Below are 17322 nucleotides of genomic sequence, written 5' to 3' on the forward strand. Positions count from 1 at the left end.
TGCAGCACGTGAGGGCGCTATCGTACAATGGCACCACGGGTACAATGCCGCTAGTCTAAATATTAGTACATTAAATATAGGAATACCTGATTTGCCCTTAAATGTGCAAAATAAAAGAACACATATTAGAATAAATGGTGATAAATCCCTTAGGAAAAGTTAAATATAGAGAAAAATTCATTTGGGAACGGCCATAAAAGCAGCAGTGGGTCTTTATGCATTAATCCAGTTCCTAAACATCCATCCATAAACAGACTTCCATCGTATTGTTTTCAGTTTTTCCTGTAATAACTCTTTGTTCTTACAGTATCAGCTCCAGATCTAAGTGAAGACCCTGTCCACTGGTTTTGACGGAGGAAGGGCATGTCGTACCTTGCGGTGCAGTAGCTGAGGCTGGGGTCCGCCTCCTCCCTCGATGTCGAAGCGGACCTTGTTGAAGAGTGCGACGGCGTACTGCTGCTCATACAGACGGCCCACCTCCCCCATCACCTCCCCGGTCCGAGCTGGAAACGCAAACGGAAACAGAGTCAGGGACGAAGCATCAACGAACATCCTTTTAGATCAGGTTCCACATTCAGCCCAATGATAACTCCAGATTTTTCTTGTTTTAGTGTAAAAAAGTAAAATTACATGAAAATGTTTACATTCATAAGCTATTCTTTCACAAACAAAAATGTGAACAACCTGAACAAATATGAAGAATACGAAATGTCTTAACCCATAAAGACCCAAACAACCACTGGTGACACAAAGCATCTACTGATCTAAACTGTTTAATACCTGTTGATCCACTAATCCTATCAATACGTGTAAATAATTGGCGTAAAATACAGTTATTCATCTTTCATGGTCATCAGATATGACCCATTTGGACGTTCAGAGGCTCCGTAGTTACCATGGAAACACCATCATCTTCTACAACATTGATTCCCCAGTCAAACCCATGGAGTTGGATCAGTGACAGTGGATGGAGATATACTGACCGTCAATAGAAACTTTGAGGTAGAAATGTCTGCATATTTCTAATTGTAGGGGGGTTGTAATTATTCATTGTGGATTTATTGATGACTTAGTGCTGGGGTAGTTGAGATAATGATGAGTTGTCATGTTGTCATGGTTCATTGCACATGGGTTGGTTTCTTTGCAAGAGTGGACCAAATACACATTGAGCAATACTCAGCGGGTATCTGCACAATTTGAGGACTGGTTTTGAAGGTCTATAATAAAGGCCCAAAAAAGGCCACCATTGTTAGTCCAGTGAACGACATCATGCCACGTCTATCACGTGAACAACGTCTCCGGGCACTGGGTATGGTGGAGGCCAGTTTGAGCTCCAGTGATATAGCCAGGCCTATGTATGGGCTGTTCCCAACCCACAATCAGAAACCTGGTGGAACACCACAACACTACAGGCTCTGCTGACCATAGACCACATCCAGGGTTAGGGTTAGCAAACAGAGGCCATATCCGGTATTGACTATAGTCACTTTGTGTTGGCAGGTGCTATTTTCCTTTGTTAAGTTTTTGTTTTGAAATTATTCTTGAAACTTCAGATTTTGTTTCTGTATGCCAATATCCTAGAACAAATGATTCATATGAAAAAATTAAAGTTTAGGGTTTCAAAATAAAAATGATGTCGAAAAATATGGTCTCAAAGTTTTCATTGACTGTGAGTGTACTTGTTTTACATTCAGTGTTGAAATCATTCTGAAAAAAGTCACTTTCTTCAGGTTTTCTGTTTCTGATATAATAAACCCTCAACTGTAATGGGAACTTACATGAACATTTACGTTATCAGCAAGTTAAATAAAGGAAAATACCATATTTTTATGGGAAAAAAAAAGCTAAACACAGAGGATATTATTATAATAAATGGTGATAAATCACTTAAAAAGTAAATAGAGAGAAAACTTCATATGGGAACTGACATAAAAAGTAAGACTGGGTCTTTATGGGTTAGAGAATAAGGGAGGGTATATCCCCGATATCCTCTGTTCCCCCAACCATTTGGGATAAAACACACCAGCTGGTGTCAAATATGGCATCTATGTAAACTCAAGGTAGTGGCATGAAGAAATAATTATTAGACAGTCGATATGAACCCAGTCTGAGCTACATGTACCTGATAGTGGCAGAATAATGGAACAGAGTATGGAGCCAAAAATAGGACTTTAATGTTTGATATTAAAAATAATATTTGCATTTGAACACACCCTGAAACTGAAAAAACAAACATTGGCATTGAAAAATGTGTATTGTAAAAAATGATAAATATCCTCCTGAGATCCAGCAATGCATTTTGTCCTCTGTAGGAGACAAAAGTTTGACAGTTTCACTTAAAAAATGCTGTTCATTGCAAAGGACCATTCCATAAAAATAAATAAATAAAAATAATGAATAAAAAAAAATAATAATCTAAAAAATGTATCTGAAAAAAAAAAAAAGTTGCACGATGCAGTTTCCAATCAAGACAATTTTTTAATCTAAAAAAAGCCAAAAATTTCACTTTCCCTGGGTCTCAGGGTCTCATATATTTATTCTAACCTCCAATTTCATTACCTCTCATCCATTTTTTTTGTTCCTGAAAGTGAAGCATCAATAAGTTCACCCTAATATAAGTCAACCTGGTGCTGGTTTGTAGTTCAGACTGGACTCAGTGTGTGAGGAGGTGTTGAGTCAACACAACTCAACAACACTGCCACTGATAAAACGCACACACACACACACACTTATTCATGTGGGAAATATTTGGCTTGAAAGTCAAACACAGCCTTGAGGTAGTGAAGTAAAGCGTTTGGTCGTCTTCCTGTTGGACTTATCAACACGTCCACCGTCGACCTTCACATGCTTCAACTCTGACACAATGAATGAGTTCAGGTTTTCACCCATAGACGACTGTAGGCAGCGCAAAATAAACAATACTGTGGAAAAGTCCTGGTCCAACATATGTTTGTTGGTTTAATAAAGTTCTAAGGTCCACACATCTGCATTTGTCTCCGTATTTAGATCCAATCTGATATATATTAAGTATGATCACCTGAAAAAAAACTACAGTTTCAGGTCAAGCTTCTGTAAACCAAAGTGTTCACATTTAAAGTCACCTCCCTTTGTATTTAACATGTCTTTAACCCTTTTGTTCACACAATATGACATTTACTGCATTAATTTTCTGATGTTTTATAAAAGGTGTCATTCAACTCAACAGATGTAAAAAAAAAAATAAAAGTACAAATAAATATGTCGATGTAAACTTCTACATTTGTTAAAATGAGTATTTTCTACAGCTTATGCAACAGGTTTTTTGTACTGTTTTGTTTTGTTAGTGATTGTTAAAAAGTTACTATGAATTATTTGAATTATTTTCTCAAATAATTGTTTAGTTCTTGTTTATTAAGAGTCAAAAATTGTCAAAAATATTGATCAGTGTTGTATAGATTGTGTTCTTACGTGTTTTTTGTTCTACGCCCCAAATTCATTCAGTTTACGGTCATAGATGAGCAAAGAAAGAAATCAAAAAAAAAAAAAAAAAAAAAAAAAATGGAATCAGAGAAATTTGACCTTTCTCTCTTTACAAATGCAAATAGAGAAGAATTAGACACTATGCCAGATAAATCCAACTGTGGAGTTTATAAAAGACCACTTTATATCTAAAATTGTAATTCTGTGAGATATAATTTGAGTCTGGACGAACATAGTTTAAAAAAAAAAAAAAAAAGAATTATGTTTAGGATAAAATCTTGCTGCGCTTTCAATAAGCTCAATATAAGATGAAGTAAGATAAGACTTATTGGGAAAATTTCACAGGTGGAAGCAGCAACTTATAAAAATAAAGTGCAGGGACAACAGGTTGAAAATATAAAGTGTGATACATAAAAAGTATAAAGAGAAAAGAAATAAAAATCGCTATTTATATAAATTCTGCTTTAAATTTAAATATATACACATTTCCCATATGGATGCATATGCTGATGACACCATATTATGTAATTGATTAAAGAATTAGGCTACAATACAATGTACAGGTCAAATGTCCACACTTCACTCCTTAGATTTACTGAAGTATAAATAAGGATTTTCACCAAACTGTTCCAAATGTAAAACTTATGTAGACGTTTGGTTTCATTGCCTGTGGGAATCTAAGATCATCCAGATATCCTGGAAGGCAGTACATGCACATATCAGTAATACAATATGTAAACAGGCACCTGATAATCCGGGACCGGTTGGAAATGTTCCAGAATCGGACATAACATTAAAAAAAAAAAACATGTTCAGATGCTTTAATGAAGCTACAGGGAGCTGAAAGGAGATGAAGAAATGAAAATTTACATCAAGTTGACTTAAACAGCTCAAAGGAGAAAAGAATGTGCTGAAAGTGAAGTGTTTCACACAGTTTACGCTGCCTTTAAGGTTCACCCTCGACCTTCAGGGACAAAAGGTGGAAGGAAACGGCTCAAAGGTCCTTCTACTCTGAACTTTTACTCACAGCTTTAGAAAGTGAAGCATCGTCATGTGATCGGTTTGACACTTGGTTTAAATAACAGATCAGGTCATGTTTCCTCTCAGTGTAAATAATGGACAGACTTTGGAAAAACAGCAGTTCCTACCATGCACCATGGGCATGGAATAACCTTCAAAAAACTGTAAAACTACACTCATTCATTTCTATTACAGGGTGGGGAAGCAAAATTTACAATATTTGAGGCAGGGATTGAAAGACAGTGTATGACCAATTAGTTTATTGAAAGTCATGAGAATTTATTTGCCACAAGAAATGTACATAATAGAAAATGTTTTTATTCTATGTGTCCTTCTTTCTCAATAACTGCCTTCACACGCTTCCTGAAACTTGTGCAAGTGTTCCTCAAATATTGGGGTGACAACTTCTCCCATTCTTCTTTAATAGTATCTTCCAGACTTTCTGGTAATAGTTTTGCTCATAGTCATTCTCTTCTTTCCATTATAAACAGTCTTTATGGACACTCCAACTATTTTGAAATCTCCTTGGTGTGACGAGTGCATTCAGCAAATCACACACTCTTTGACGTTGCTTTCCTGATTACTCATATGGGCAAAAGTTTCTGAAAAGGTATGGATAATAGTGTTAGGTATGATATGACATCAATATCATGTTATGGTTTCAAAACAATTGACGTAGTGGCCTGCTGAGAAAAAACAACTAATGTTCATTGAAATTTTGCTTCCCCACCCTGTAATGACTTTAAACATATCATGGAGATGCAGTGAAGGAGGAACGTCACTGTTTTTCTGATGGCATATGGTTATTAAATAGTTATTGTGTTTTATTACCTCCGCCAGGAGGTATTGTGATCACTTTGCTTGGTGTTTGTTTGTAGCGACTTTAGGGGAAAACTGTTCCAACCATCCTTACCAAATCTGTCCCCACTAGATAGGCCTAGGCCCTGGGACCAACCCATTGAATTTGGGCCAAGTAGGCCAAAGTTCAAGGTCACAGCCAAGGTCACAAAATCTCAAATTTCCTATCTCTCATCATTGTGCAATTTTCGAAAATTCATATAAAATTCAAAACCACTCTGATTAGCCTCCAATTTGATCCACCTGTAGCTTAGAACAATATCTTGTATTATTACACTACTACTACTACTACTACTACTACTACTACTACTACTACTACTACTACTACATTACTATTATTATTATTACTATCATCATCATCATTATAACTACTATTATTATTACTACATTACTATTATTATATTATTATTATTATTACAACAACTACTATTACTATTATTATTATTATTAGTAGTACTCTAAGACTCATTGTAAACACAGCAGCTGTAATCGTCCTATTTTTGCTTCTTTTTTCCACAGTAGGAGGAAAACTGTTGCATCACCCATCTTTCCCGACAGCCTTTTGTCACCAAATTAACAAAAAAAAAAAGCTCTGAAACCGACTAATATTTAGGGACTAAACGTCTCGATGGCCTCAATAAAAATCCCCCAGATGGGGTCAGAGCTACTTAAGCTACTGGAACACCAGCGTTTCCCAGAGCTTTGGTTCGTAGGAATGCTGGGAATGGTCTTCTCATTGCGGTGGAAGCTGAACGCAAATCAGACCCAAAGGAGGAGGAGAGGATTTCTACAGCTTTTCCAACATTAAACCACTGCTGGAACCCCTCCACCTCCATCTGAAGGAGCTTCCCCTCAGAGACTCTACTTAAAAAGTCTAAAGTTACATGATTTTCCTTGTAATAAATGACTCTGTTGGGCTTAAAACAATAAGGCAGCAATAGTAGGTAATTAGTAAATGTTCCTGCATCTGGGAAGAATGTAGAGCATGTGCAGACGGATGAGGGATGACCTATTTGATTCCATCTGCTCTACATTTTGGTTATGAAATGAGTCTTTTGAGTTGAGGCACGTACTGTAATTAAACGTTCTGGTCAATGCATTTGGTAAGTGGCCATGCATACTTATGAGTAATTAACTTAAACTGGGAATAAAAAGGGAAAATGACTCAGACTGGGCCTGTTTAGCTTCATTAATGACAAGATCATAATGGATATTTAAGTGTTATGTGGGTGAACTAAGCATAGCATAAGAGCCCCATGTTAACCTGTGTATGTTAACCCTTTAATGCCCTTGTATCATATATGATACAAACCCATCAAAGGTGGTGTGTTACTTTTCTTTTCAATTATTTTTTGTAATTGAATATTTCCTTTTTTTAAATATAGATTTGTTTTATTTTGTATTAGAATTTTGCCATCATTTTATAAAGGTTTCATTATTTGGTACTGAAATGTTTTAACCATTTTACAGATTTTTAACATTTTTCCATCTTTTTACAGTTTTTTTTTATTTGTATTGCACTACAATTTCTCAAGCATTTTATGTAGATTTTATTATTGTGTACTGTAATTTTTTAAAATTTTACAGATTTTGCTCATTTTGTACTAATATTTTTCAATCTTTTTTTTTTACAGATTCTTTTTAATTTATTTGGCACTAAAATTTGTCAAGCATTTTATGTAGATTTTATCATTTTGTACTGGAATTTTTAAAACATTTTATAGATTTTGCAAGTTTTGTACTAATATTTTTCAATCTTTAACAGATTTTTTTATTTTGCACTGGAATTTTTCAAATCATTTTCTAATGATTTATTTATTTTGTACTAAAATTTTTCATTTTACATATATTTTTTAAATTTTGTACTAAAAGATTCTATACTTTTAACAGATTTTTTTTTTTAATTTTACACTAGAATTTATCAATCATTTCATGTAGATTTTATACTGAAAAATTTTGTAATCATTTTATAGATTTTTAAAAAATATTTTGTACCAAATATTTCAATCATTTTTTACAGACTTATTTTTTACTAGAATTTGACCAAAAAATTCCAACAATTTTGAATCTGTATTCCCGAATGTTGAAATTGCACCTAAAGAGTCTCCAACTGTACAAGAAGAACATTCTTTTTCGAGACCTCATTAAAAAAAATTCTGCTTCGTAGCCCAATCGGGCAGCGTGGTTCGAGCTGCTTTTCACTTATGTGCACAGAAAATGACATCCTGAAGACCACTGACTTCCAGCCAATAATAATCCCTTTGAGTAGCTGTTGTAGGGGTCCCAGTACACTGCTCTGCCCGGGGGCCCATAATGCTGTTAAGACGGCCCTGGGATGAATAAATGACTGACGTTAATAATGGTCATGAATAATTGGAAAATAGCTGGAATGAAGCTCATACTCATTAAAAAGGCGTGTCAGCTGGATGGCGTCCAGACAGTAGGAGTCGATAACCACAGTCTGTCATAAAGAATGTTTTATTGGCTGAGATGAGACAATCAACAGAGGAGGTTTTGTTCCACTGAGGTTAAAGTTGAGGCACAAGTTAATGTACATGTCACGCTGGTCAGTAGTACTTAGAAGCTAATGTTAACTACAGCTGGAAAAGAGCGGAAAAGCAGCAGCAGAGACTAAAAACCTTCTTTATCCGATATCTGGTGGTTGTTAAAAATGAAAACCGGCTAAAATTTGCTTAGAGGTCTTATTTATGTCTTTGTGCATAAGAAATCAATCCAAGTGAATCCCCAAAAGAAGTTTGTGTTGGTAAAAGCAAGTTCTGCAAATTGACAGGATTTTAGTTCTGTTCAACATGTTGCTGGTCATATGAACTATGTTTTCAGCTCAAAAATGTCCAATTTCATCACAATTAATGCTATATTTTCATGTTATATTTGAACTGAAGTTACCTGAAAAATATTCTATTCTTTTAGATTCCCCATTTTTTCTTACCAGATTCTATCCTACATATCACATTTTATTTTTACAGGTTCAATATGGAGTATGGTGCTGATCCATCCCGCTTATGTTACGCCAATACATACATGAAGAATGTCACACGTAGGGATGTAACGATTATGGGAATAACGATAAACCGCGGTAAAATTCCCAACGGTTAGTATTACCGTTTAAATTTTAATTACCATGATAACTGTGTTTGAATACCGCACTTTGAAAACTCACGGTACTGTACATTTCCTGGAAAAGCAGTATCTATCCATCCATCTTTCCATCCATCCATCTCTGAAATATAAACTAAAAAACCTCAAACTTGATCTGGAAAATGGTCAAACAATGGCCATCAGGTGCCATCTTAATGCTCATGTGTATGTTTGATGTTTACATGTTAATATTTGAATGTTTCTGCCAACAAAAAGTACATTGTGCCTATTATTATGTTTGGGTTTATTTGTTTTTTTTTCAAAATACAACTTGGTTACATTATTTCAGTGGGTGTATAAGTATAAATACCGCAATAATAAGGGTAACCATGATAATTTTGGTCACAATAACCGTGATATGAAATTTTCATATCGTTACATCCCTAGTCACATGTCATTTTTTAAAGCAACAGTTTTCTAATAATAAGCATTTAAGAAATTAGATGGTTAGTTGTGGTAGAAAATTATTATTTACAGTTAGAACACAAGACAATTTGAAATTTAGAGGTAGAACATTTAAACTCATAGTCATGGATTAAAAAAAAAAAAATCAATGTTGAGAGAAATTAAGTAAAAACCATCTGAAGATAACAATTTAAACCAGGGGTGTCAAACTCATTTTAGTTCAGGGGCCACATTCAGCTAAATTTGATCTGAAGAGGACCGGACCAGTAAAATAATAACATAATAATATATAAACAATGTCAACTCCAAACTTTTCTCTATGTTCTAGAACAAAAAAAGGTAATTTACATTAAGAAAAGGTTTACATCTACAAACTATCCTTTCAAAAGATGTGAATAACATGAACAAACTGAAAAAATAAGTGTAATTTTAACGATATCTGCCTCAGTTTATCATTTACACATGTTCATTCTAACTTACAGATCACAGTTGATCTACAAATACACAAAACATTTAGTATCAGGCAGAATATTGGCAAAATTGTACTTACTTCTCTTAAGGCATTCAGGTTATTCACATTTTTGGCAAAATTATACTTATTTTAGTGTAAATACATGAAAATATTTACATTTACAAAGAGAAACATTTGGAGTTGTCATTATTTATACGTTATTATGATAGTATTTTACTAGTCTGACCCACTTGAGATTGAATTGGTCTGAAAGTGGAACCTGAACTAAAAGGATTGTTAATATCTTCAGTGCAATTTTTGCATTTGACAAATTCATCCCAAGGGCCGGACTAGACCCTTTAGTGGGCCGGATTTGGCCCCCGGGCCGCATGTTTGACACCTGTGATTTAAACCAAATGAACAAATGTAATGATATTAATCACGATATAAAACTATATTCTGACATTAGTCATTATTGTTTTGTATCCCAGACCCCTGTTAGAAAAGAAACACCTGGATTCAACGTGTCCACATACTTTTGTCCATATAGTGTATGACTTTAGTAATTATGCTATGTATGAGGCCAACGATATGAATCAAATTTGCAGACAGAAAAATAACTCTGATAGTGTTAAAAACAAGCATCAAATTCCAAGGCTGAAAAGTGAAGCCATTGTGGGAGCACAGTTTACAGCCTGGTGGCAGGAGGGGGAGAACATTTACAAAAAAAAATAATTTTTACACACAACTGCTCAAATCACTTGTTTTATCCTTCCGTTTTTTTCCCACCAAACTTACTTTACTGGTTTACTCAACCTACTGTACGTGTTGTACTTAATTACTTTTATGGGGTTTGCAGCATTCTTTGCCAATCCTATAATTACATCCATTCTCTATATTTATGGGCTTTCTTGTGTCAAACTATGATTGATGTTATAACCGGCAGACTGCAAATCTAGTTTACTTCTGTGTACCGATAAAGTAACACGAACCTGAAGGAAAAAAAAAATTAAAATAAAGTCCTAATTTATAGTTATACCTGACATTATTTCTGTCTTATAAATTTAGGACTTTAATCTTTCTGTTCATGCTGTAAATCTGACAGGCTTTTCCTCATGAATTAACCTTAAAGTTTGAGTCTCCCTTTTAAATACTTCACTCCTTTTGCTCTATGTTGTTCTTTTTTTCCCCTCGACACTGGTTTACAAAATTCAGTTTTCCCACTAAATCCATCCCCAAACACCTCCTTCTAAGGTTTGTCCATATTTAACAATGGGTACAATTACATGATGTTTTGTAAATCTGATTTATTTTTCCCAGAAGAAATTAATCCGGAACTAAAGTATTTTTCTCTTCTGTTTACATGGAAATGTTAAACCCGAATAAAGGTTTACATGAGAAACATTTATTCGGTTCTGGCAGCCCTTCTGTTAGCTTAGCTTAACATAGTCACTGCATTTCCATGGTCACACATAGCCAGTTTTTTAAAGGTGATTTGTTGTCTTTAGTAAGCGATTTGTGAAATCCGATTCTCCATAATTATTTCTTTAGATCCGCGACTTACTGCACTCATCCAATCTTGGGACTGTTGTGTTGACGGAAGTTGGAAAATCTTTTTGTTGGAAGGGATGCATGCGCTAAATTAGCTTTGCTTTACCGTTTTAGCTTGGCATTAGTTTTTATTTGCCCAGATTTTCTTACTGCAGTAAGTCACATCGCAATGATTTGAGCCTCAGTTTGTGATCATATCGACCCCACCAGACTACAGGAATGATTAGGGAGAACTGAATTTCACAAAATCACTCATAAAATACTACAAATCACCTATAAAAGCCTGGCTACGTCTGACCATAGGAATGAAGCGATTATGCTAAGCTAGGCTAAGCTAAGCTAACGGAAGGCAGTCGGTGCACTGCAGTGCAAACTGATTTGCCCACTTATCGAACTCATTAGTGCATGACAAATGAATGAATAAAAAACAGGTGGTGAACTCTTCCTTCAGGGTTTTCCAGGCTGGTAGATCCCATCAGAATAGCCCACTGGAACGGTTCGGGAAGACTAGACTGCAGTGAATATTCTTCCGCCAGCGCAGAATGTGTGCGTCATCGCGACAGGACAAGACACTGAGCATGTGCAGAATGGAAGGAATAAAGTCCAAACGGAATAAAGGGTTTACATGTCCCAGGAAGAATTTAGACCAGATAAAAAGTGGATTAAACCAGTGACTTTAATCGGGTTTAAATTTAATCTGAATTTTTCTTTTTCAACTGGAATAAGGTGTTTACATGGGCATCTGAAATAGGATCTAACCTTTAATCAGATTAAATCAGGAATAAAACTTGTCATGTAAACACATGGAATGTCATGCTTTCTTTTCTCCTACACTTGTTCATGCATAATACACCAAACGACCACAAGACCAACATGAAAACATATTTCGCTGTTTCCCAGATGGACCCATATTGCCGTTTTGGTATGGAGGTCAGGCTGGGTCATAGGTTTGCATTTCTAAAACCAAACTGCAGCGTTGTATTCACTTTAGTTCCTGCACATGCTCAGATAATGCATTTGTTGCCAACAGGCCTTAAGGTCAGGAAGTCTCAGAAGAATGTGAAAAAAAAAAGAGGGATGGATGAGGGAGGCAGGAGGAGATGCCAAGAGAAAGTCCAGTTGTGCAGTTTTCAGACAGTTTCCATTGCCGATGAATCTGCTCTTTCCTGGTATGACTCAGATGCATAAACCCACTGCAGGTCTGCAAAACCCAGGGGCGTTTTAACGGATACAAACAAAATACATGAGACAAAACCATTACAGTCACATACTCTGATGTTGTAGTGCGTATTTTTATTCTTATGTTGATTGATTGTGCAGCTGTGTAGTTTTACACAGAGTAGGCCTGGTGTTCATTTTGTTCTGTTTACATTTTTATTGTTATTTGCACAGTGTTTTCCTTTAAGCAGAAGAGGAAAACAACTTCACATTACCCTTAAATCAGCCTGTTAGTGTTGAAAACTGAACGAGCAGTCTCAGAAACAGGCCTATTTTTATTTTCTATAAGTCGTCTTTGCATTTTATTTTGATGATGCTTTCTTTTTTAGCGTCTCACAGCCCAACTTTGACTAAAAACTGAACATTTATCCTTTTTTGTAGTAAATATATGCAGAGAACATACATAAATCTACTTATGATGCACTGCAGGAGGGGTTTTTGTGTTGTGGTAATGCTTACACACTGAAGTGGATTACACAACATGCATATTGTTATATTAGATATAGTTACAGTCTGATTTTTAACAGCACTTTCTAAATTAAAAAAGGAAAACTGAGTATGTTTTTCTTTTGGTCTTCTGTAGCCAAACCTACCTCCACTCTTCTTTAGAGCTGTGCCAGAACTGGACGTATGGAAAAATAACTGGGTTATATGGCATGTCTTTGAACACATCACTCTCATTTTGGGTGGTGCTGAAACACAGGATGCAGAGACGCTGCCTTTGGAAAACAGTGTCAAGGGAGACGCGAGTGGAGAAGCGATTTGTGGTATTAAAAATGACTAAACCCCTGCAAATGTAAGCACCAGTCTGTAGTTACAGCTCCGTGGTTGTACTTTCACATAATGAGGCTTCAGACAGTTGAAGGTAGGTAGTCCCTCAATGGTAGGATTATTCTAGTGTCCTGTGAACTAGACTTTCTGCTGCGAAAACACTCAGGTATTAAAAAGGTTCAAGTCTGCGATTTTGATTAAAACTACTTTAAACCAGTCAAAGGTTAATGTTTGAATGAAAAGTATAGTTGTTAGGAAGTGTAGCACTAAAAGGTAGAGGTCTGATGCAATAAACATCTTTTTCATGTAAAAAAAAACAAAACCAAAACATGCGCTATATACATAAAAAAACAACATCCTCTGCAGCTTTTCTATATTACTAATTAGCAGTTGAGAGGAACTGATGTAACCATTGGTTTCTGTAGTCTTGTGATTTGGCTATTGCCATTTGAGGCAGAAGTGACCATATTTGGACAAAGGGGGAGAGACTAGCAGGGCCCATGGGGTCAGAGATGAGCTAATGGTAAACGTTAGCTTACTGTCTCAGTACAATGTCAGCGTCCTCCAACATTACATAAACTACAAAGCACTCAGAGCGCAGACCTCCGCCAAGGCAGATCAACGCCCCCCCTCCCCACCCCCGATCGCGACCAAATGGAATAATTTGTTCCTGTGCCAGTATCAACATTTCTTGAAAATTTCATGAAAATCCATCCATAACTTTTTGAGTTATCTACTTAACAGGCAAACAAACAAACAGATGAATAAACAGACAAACCCAGATGAAAACATAACCTCCTTGGTGGAGGTAATAATGCTTTTCAGTCACAGTTTTAACACTCGCCTCAACTTGGTTTTGGTTATTTTCCATTATCCTCCTGAGATCCAGGAAAGCCACAGATAACCTTTCATAAGTGATTTATCACCATTTATTATTAGAATCAGAATTGCCTTTATTGTCATTTGACAGTACAAAGTACATCAAACAAAACTGAGTTTGATGATTAGGGACATCGGGCCGCTGCTCCTAGTACAGAGTACAACTAGAGCGCTACCACAAAACCCTTTCTTCGAAAATTGCAGTGAAGAACAGAAGATAATGCAAAGCCCAAATATGAGACGACATACAGTTCACACACAGTACACGTGGACACATGCTGGAATTTTTTCATGGATTATAATATTATTGTCTGTATTTTGCATTTCTCACTGTAAATCATGTATTTTCCTATATTTAATTTACTATATTTAATTAGATGTTCACGAAAACTCAGTTAATTCAAAGGATATTACATCAGAACAGAGAAAACTGAAGAAAAAACAACTTTTTTTAACAAAGATATCAATAACTGAACGTAAAAACAAGCATCCCTGACTACTGTCATTGATCCATGTTGTAGAAGATGATTGTGTTTCCATGGTAACTACGGCACCTTTGAACATCCAAATGGGTCATATCTGATGACCATGAAAAGTCGACTTTACATCAATTATTTCATGTATTAATAGGATTAGTGGATCAGCAGGTATTAAACAGTTTAGCTCAGTAGATGGATTTGGTCGCTAGTGGAGGATTGGGGTCTTCATGGTTAAAACACTGTCCACGAAGTAAATCAGATCAAACACAGTCAAGAGTTGACCTATGAAAACACTCGACTGCCTGGTAAATCACCTTAAGTAGCTCTGGGTCACTTTCAGTTCACTTCCTCCTTTTTTGGGGTGGGGGGGGGGGCTGGACTCAGAGCTGAGTCATTAATAACCACAGCAGACAGTAACAATGCAGTCATCTGTATGTACATGACACTGGGATAAGTCACACAGCAGCACTAAGCGGCTTAGCAGAAGGGTTTAGTGTGGGAGGGGGAAGACTTCAGACCAAACATCCATGAGTGGAAACCAGAGTGGACGCCCGATGCCCTTCACAGCCTCCGGAGTGACTCTGAATGAGCAGGAAATCACCCCAACTTCACTCATATCAGTTCAAACGTTGACTTCCATCTAGGGCTGTGCAATTAATCGAAATTCGATTACAATTTCGATTATTACACGCAACGATTACAAAAATTAGTAATAGAGGAAAAAACGATTATTAATTTTGAGGTTGTTTAATTCACGCGCACCGCAAGCTACCATGAGCTGCTCTGCCCCGCCCCCCTCTAAGCTACTGCTGCCAGCTAGCCGGCAGGTCCACCCCAAGAGGAAAGTTGTACCTAGCGGTCTGGAAAAATAGCAGGAGAATCACAGCAGAAGTGTTTGGTAAACAAAAAAGGCAAGTCAAATTCAATTGTATGGAATCACTTTGGGTTTGATGAAGAAGACGAAGAGCAAAAACCCATTACGTGCAAAAAGTGTTTCGTAGTTGCGTCTGCACCGACCGGTAACACAACAAACCTTTTTAACCATCTGAAGTTTAACCACCGCGACCTTTATCATATAATCTTATGATAAACTAAAACACATAAAAACAACTCCGTCTACAACTTCGTCCGCAATGCAGTCTTCAGTCTCCGAATCTCTTTACGCTGCAACTCCCGTATTAACCTAACTGAAACCTCACGGCACGCCACTGAATTTACTGTTTCATACTACACTGAACATACTTGAATTTATAATTTGCACTTTACGTGAGTTTTTTTTTATTGCTCCAGTTCTATGGCAAGTCTAGAGCAGTTTAATTCCAGTGCACTATTTACAAAAGGAAACAAACTTGAATTTACAGTACACTTATTGCATTCAAAGATTTTTTTGTTTCATACAAAAGTGAACATACTTTGTTTTAATGGTTTAAAGCTTTATTACATTTAAAGAGTATATCTTACATTGTTTTGCAAGAAAAAAATAAACAACTTTAAGGTTAACAAATAATCGTTTTTAATAATCGTGATTTCAATTATTGCTAAAATAATCATGATTTTTTTTTTTTTTCTATAAATCGAGCAGCCCTACTTCCATCCATTACTTCCAGACCACTACATCAGTCAAGACTATGTTTATACTAGTGATGTCCTGATCTGGAATTTTTTTTTTGCTTCTGATCAGATTTCTTTTTGGGATTAGTTTTGCCAATACTGATCTGATCCTGACTTTTACAATGAAATTTTGATTTAAATTTGGAGTCATTATTATTAGTTAGTTAGTTATTATTATTTAGTTATTAAGTTATTATGCTATTATTACCTCCTATTACTACCGCCAAGGAGGTTATGTTTCATGGGGGTTTGTTAGTCTGTCTGTTAGCAAGATAACTCAAAAAGTTATGGACAGATTTTGATAGAAATTTTCAGGAAATGTTGATACTGGCACAAGGAACAACTGATTAAATTTTGGTGGTGATTGGGGTGGGGTGGGGGTGTTAGGGTTAGGTCTGCGCTCTCCAAGTGCTTTTTCTAGTTTTACTTCAGATCACAATTGGGTTGAATATAGAACCTGAACTGAAACAACTTTGACTCTTAATAACTTTAGTATCATTTTTGCACTTTCCAAATTCATACTGTGGAACAAATTAGAACCTTTGGCGGGCCGGTTTTGGCCCGCAGACCGTATGTTTGCCAATGCTGTAGCTGGTTTATGGACAGGTCCATCCAGGTATTATATGGGGGTGCAATCTGCGCCGTACGTTAGTGATGCATGAATCCACAGGTCGGGTTGGGGAGGGTCAAATAATTCCACAAAAGCCCCGACTCCAGTATCACTACTGGACCATAAAGTGAAAGTGAAACTCAGATGCTTTAATTCTTTTTAGCCCCCCACTGTTGTGCAGCTAATTTTCCTTTTCTCTACCTTCGGAAACTTTAACTCAAGGGAGTTTATTTGTTTACACCACCCAGAACTGGACCCGGATCAGCCTGATCTCGTGACAAAATCCGATCTGAAAAAATGTCAGATCATCAGCCAATACCAATCTTCAGATCACATCAGGACATCCCTACTTTACACTACTACCTGCAACTATTTTGATCATTTAATTTTACTTTCTAAAATGTGAATATTTCCTCCTTTCTTTTCTCCTCTGTGACAGAAAACTAAATACCTTTGGAGCTTAAACAAAATAAGACATTTGAGGATGTCCTCTTTAGCCTTAGGAGACACTTATTTACCATTTTCTGGCATTTAAAAAAAAACATGAAAAAAATTCAAGCCACCTAGACTCCAGAGAAAAACAAATCAGAGGAAGCTCTTCTCAGTCATCAGCACCGTCCACTAATATTTACAAGTACAGACGTTTAGGACCAGACTCAGCCCTGGTCTGCAGTTTCATCTGACCGACATCAGCTGGTCCAAAGTATCTGCTCTGAAACACATCATGGTCGACATACTTCTGTTCTAAGAGTCACTCAGTGGAATCACATGACGACCAGAACACAGCAGACAGCTGAGAAGAATTAAAGCCCTTCATTCACGTCCAATTACTGAAGACAGCAGGAGTTACC

General features: G+C 36.3%; 1 protein-coding gene across 1 annotated transcript in view; it reads right to left on the reverse strand.

Annotated features, from left to right (window-relative positions):
• The window catches only part of niban2b (niban apoptosis regulator 2b), a 97703-nt gene that overhangs the window by 61534 nt on the left and 18847 nt on the right, over window positions 1–17322 (reverse strand). Inside the window, exon 2 of the mRNA XM_030144444.1 lies at window positions 373–503. Within this exon, the coding sequence (XP_030000304.1) occupies window positions 373–503 (131 nt within the window). The remainder of the gene's footprint in view (window positions 1–372; window positions 504–17322) is intronic.

Source organism: Sphaeramia orbicularis, chromosome 9 (genome assembly GCF_902148855.1).
Source record: "Sphaeramia orbicularis chromosome 9, fSphaOr1.1, whole genome shotgun sequence".
In the NCBI taxonomy this organism is placed as follows: Eukaryota; Metazoa; Chordata; class Actinopteri; order Kurtiformes; family Apogonidae; genus Sphaeramia; species Sphaeramia orbicularis.